At 40.7% G+C, this 1,001-nt stretch overlaps 1 gene segment (V, D, J or C); it reads left to right on the top strand.

The window, feature by feature from the left end:
• LOC111733790 overlaps window positions 1–392 on the top strand; it is a 5,578-nt gene extending 5,186 nt beyond the window's left edge. The window contains 1 exon segment of the V gene segment in view: window positions 296–392. Coding sequence covers window positions 296–392 — 97 coding nt within the window.
• The last annotated feature ends 609 nt before the right edge of the window (window positions 393–1,001 follow it).

Here is a 1,001-nt window from a genome sequence, read left to right as displayed (position 1 = left end):
TCAAGGTCCATCCATGTTGTTGCAAATGGCAGCATTTCATCTCTTCTTATGGCTGAGTAATATTCCATTGTATATATGTACCACAGCTTCTTTAGCCAATCGTCTATTGTAGGACACTTCGGTTGCTTCCATGTCTGACCACTGTGAATAATGCTGCTATGAACATTGGTGTGCAAATATCTTTACAAATATGAGTTTTCAAGTCTTTGGGGTAAATACCCAGTAGAAAGATTGCTGGATCATATGGTAGATCAATTCTTAGTTTTTTGAGGATCCTCCATACTCTTTTCTATAGCGGCTGTCCTAGTTTGCAGTCCCAGCAGCAGTGGGTGAGGGTGCTGCGTCCAGCAAGTGGTAAATCTTGCCACATCCAGCGTGGCCCTGGAAAATAAACTTGAGTGGGAATGGTGGGAGATTGAGAAAAGAAAGACAGAAAGTGGGGATCGGAGGTCCACTGTCCACCGGTGGTGAATAATGGCTTAGTTTTATTTCTGCAAGCTGATTTTATACAAGAACATACTAGTTGGCATTAGCAGTTTCCTTTAGTCAGAACAACACTGTTTCTTCTACTTTTCCTAAGTCTTATCTTTTCATGGCCTTTAGCTTGTTTGCCTGCCTGTGGCTATGTTTATACTTTCTTGTTCTCAAAAGCAGTTTGCTGAGGCGAGATAACACTTGGTTGCCCTTGCACATTGTAAGGACCTTGTCAGCTTACAACCCGCTCTCCACATGAGGGTTTCTATTTCTCTGCATCTCCTCCAACATTTGTTATTACTTCTCCTGTTGATTATAGCTATTCTAACAGGTGTGAAATGGTATCTCATTGTGGGTTTGATTTGCATTTCCCTAATAGCTAGCGATGTTTAGCATCTTTTAAAATATTTGTTGGCCATTTGTATGTCCTCTAGGGAGAAGTGTCTGTTCAGGTCCTCTGCTCACGTTTTGATTGGATCATTTGTTTTTTGTTATTGTTGTTATTGAGTTGCATGAATTCTTTTTCT

Source organism: Pteropus vampyrus, unplaced genomic scaffold (assembly GCF_000151845.1).
Source record: "Pteropus vampyrus isolate Shadow unplaced genomic scaffold, Pvam_2.0 Scaffold639, whole genome shotgun sequence".
NCBI lineage: Eukaryota > Metazoa > Chordata > Mammalia > Chiroptera > Pteropodidae > Pteropus > Pteropus vampyrus.
This window is presented reverse-complemented; position numbering and strand designations above follow the sequence as displayed.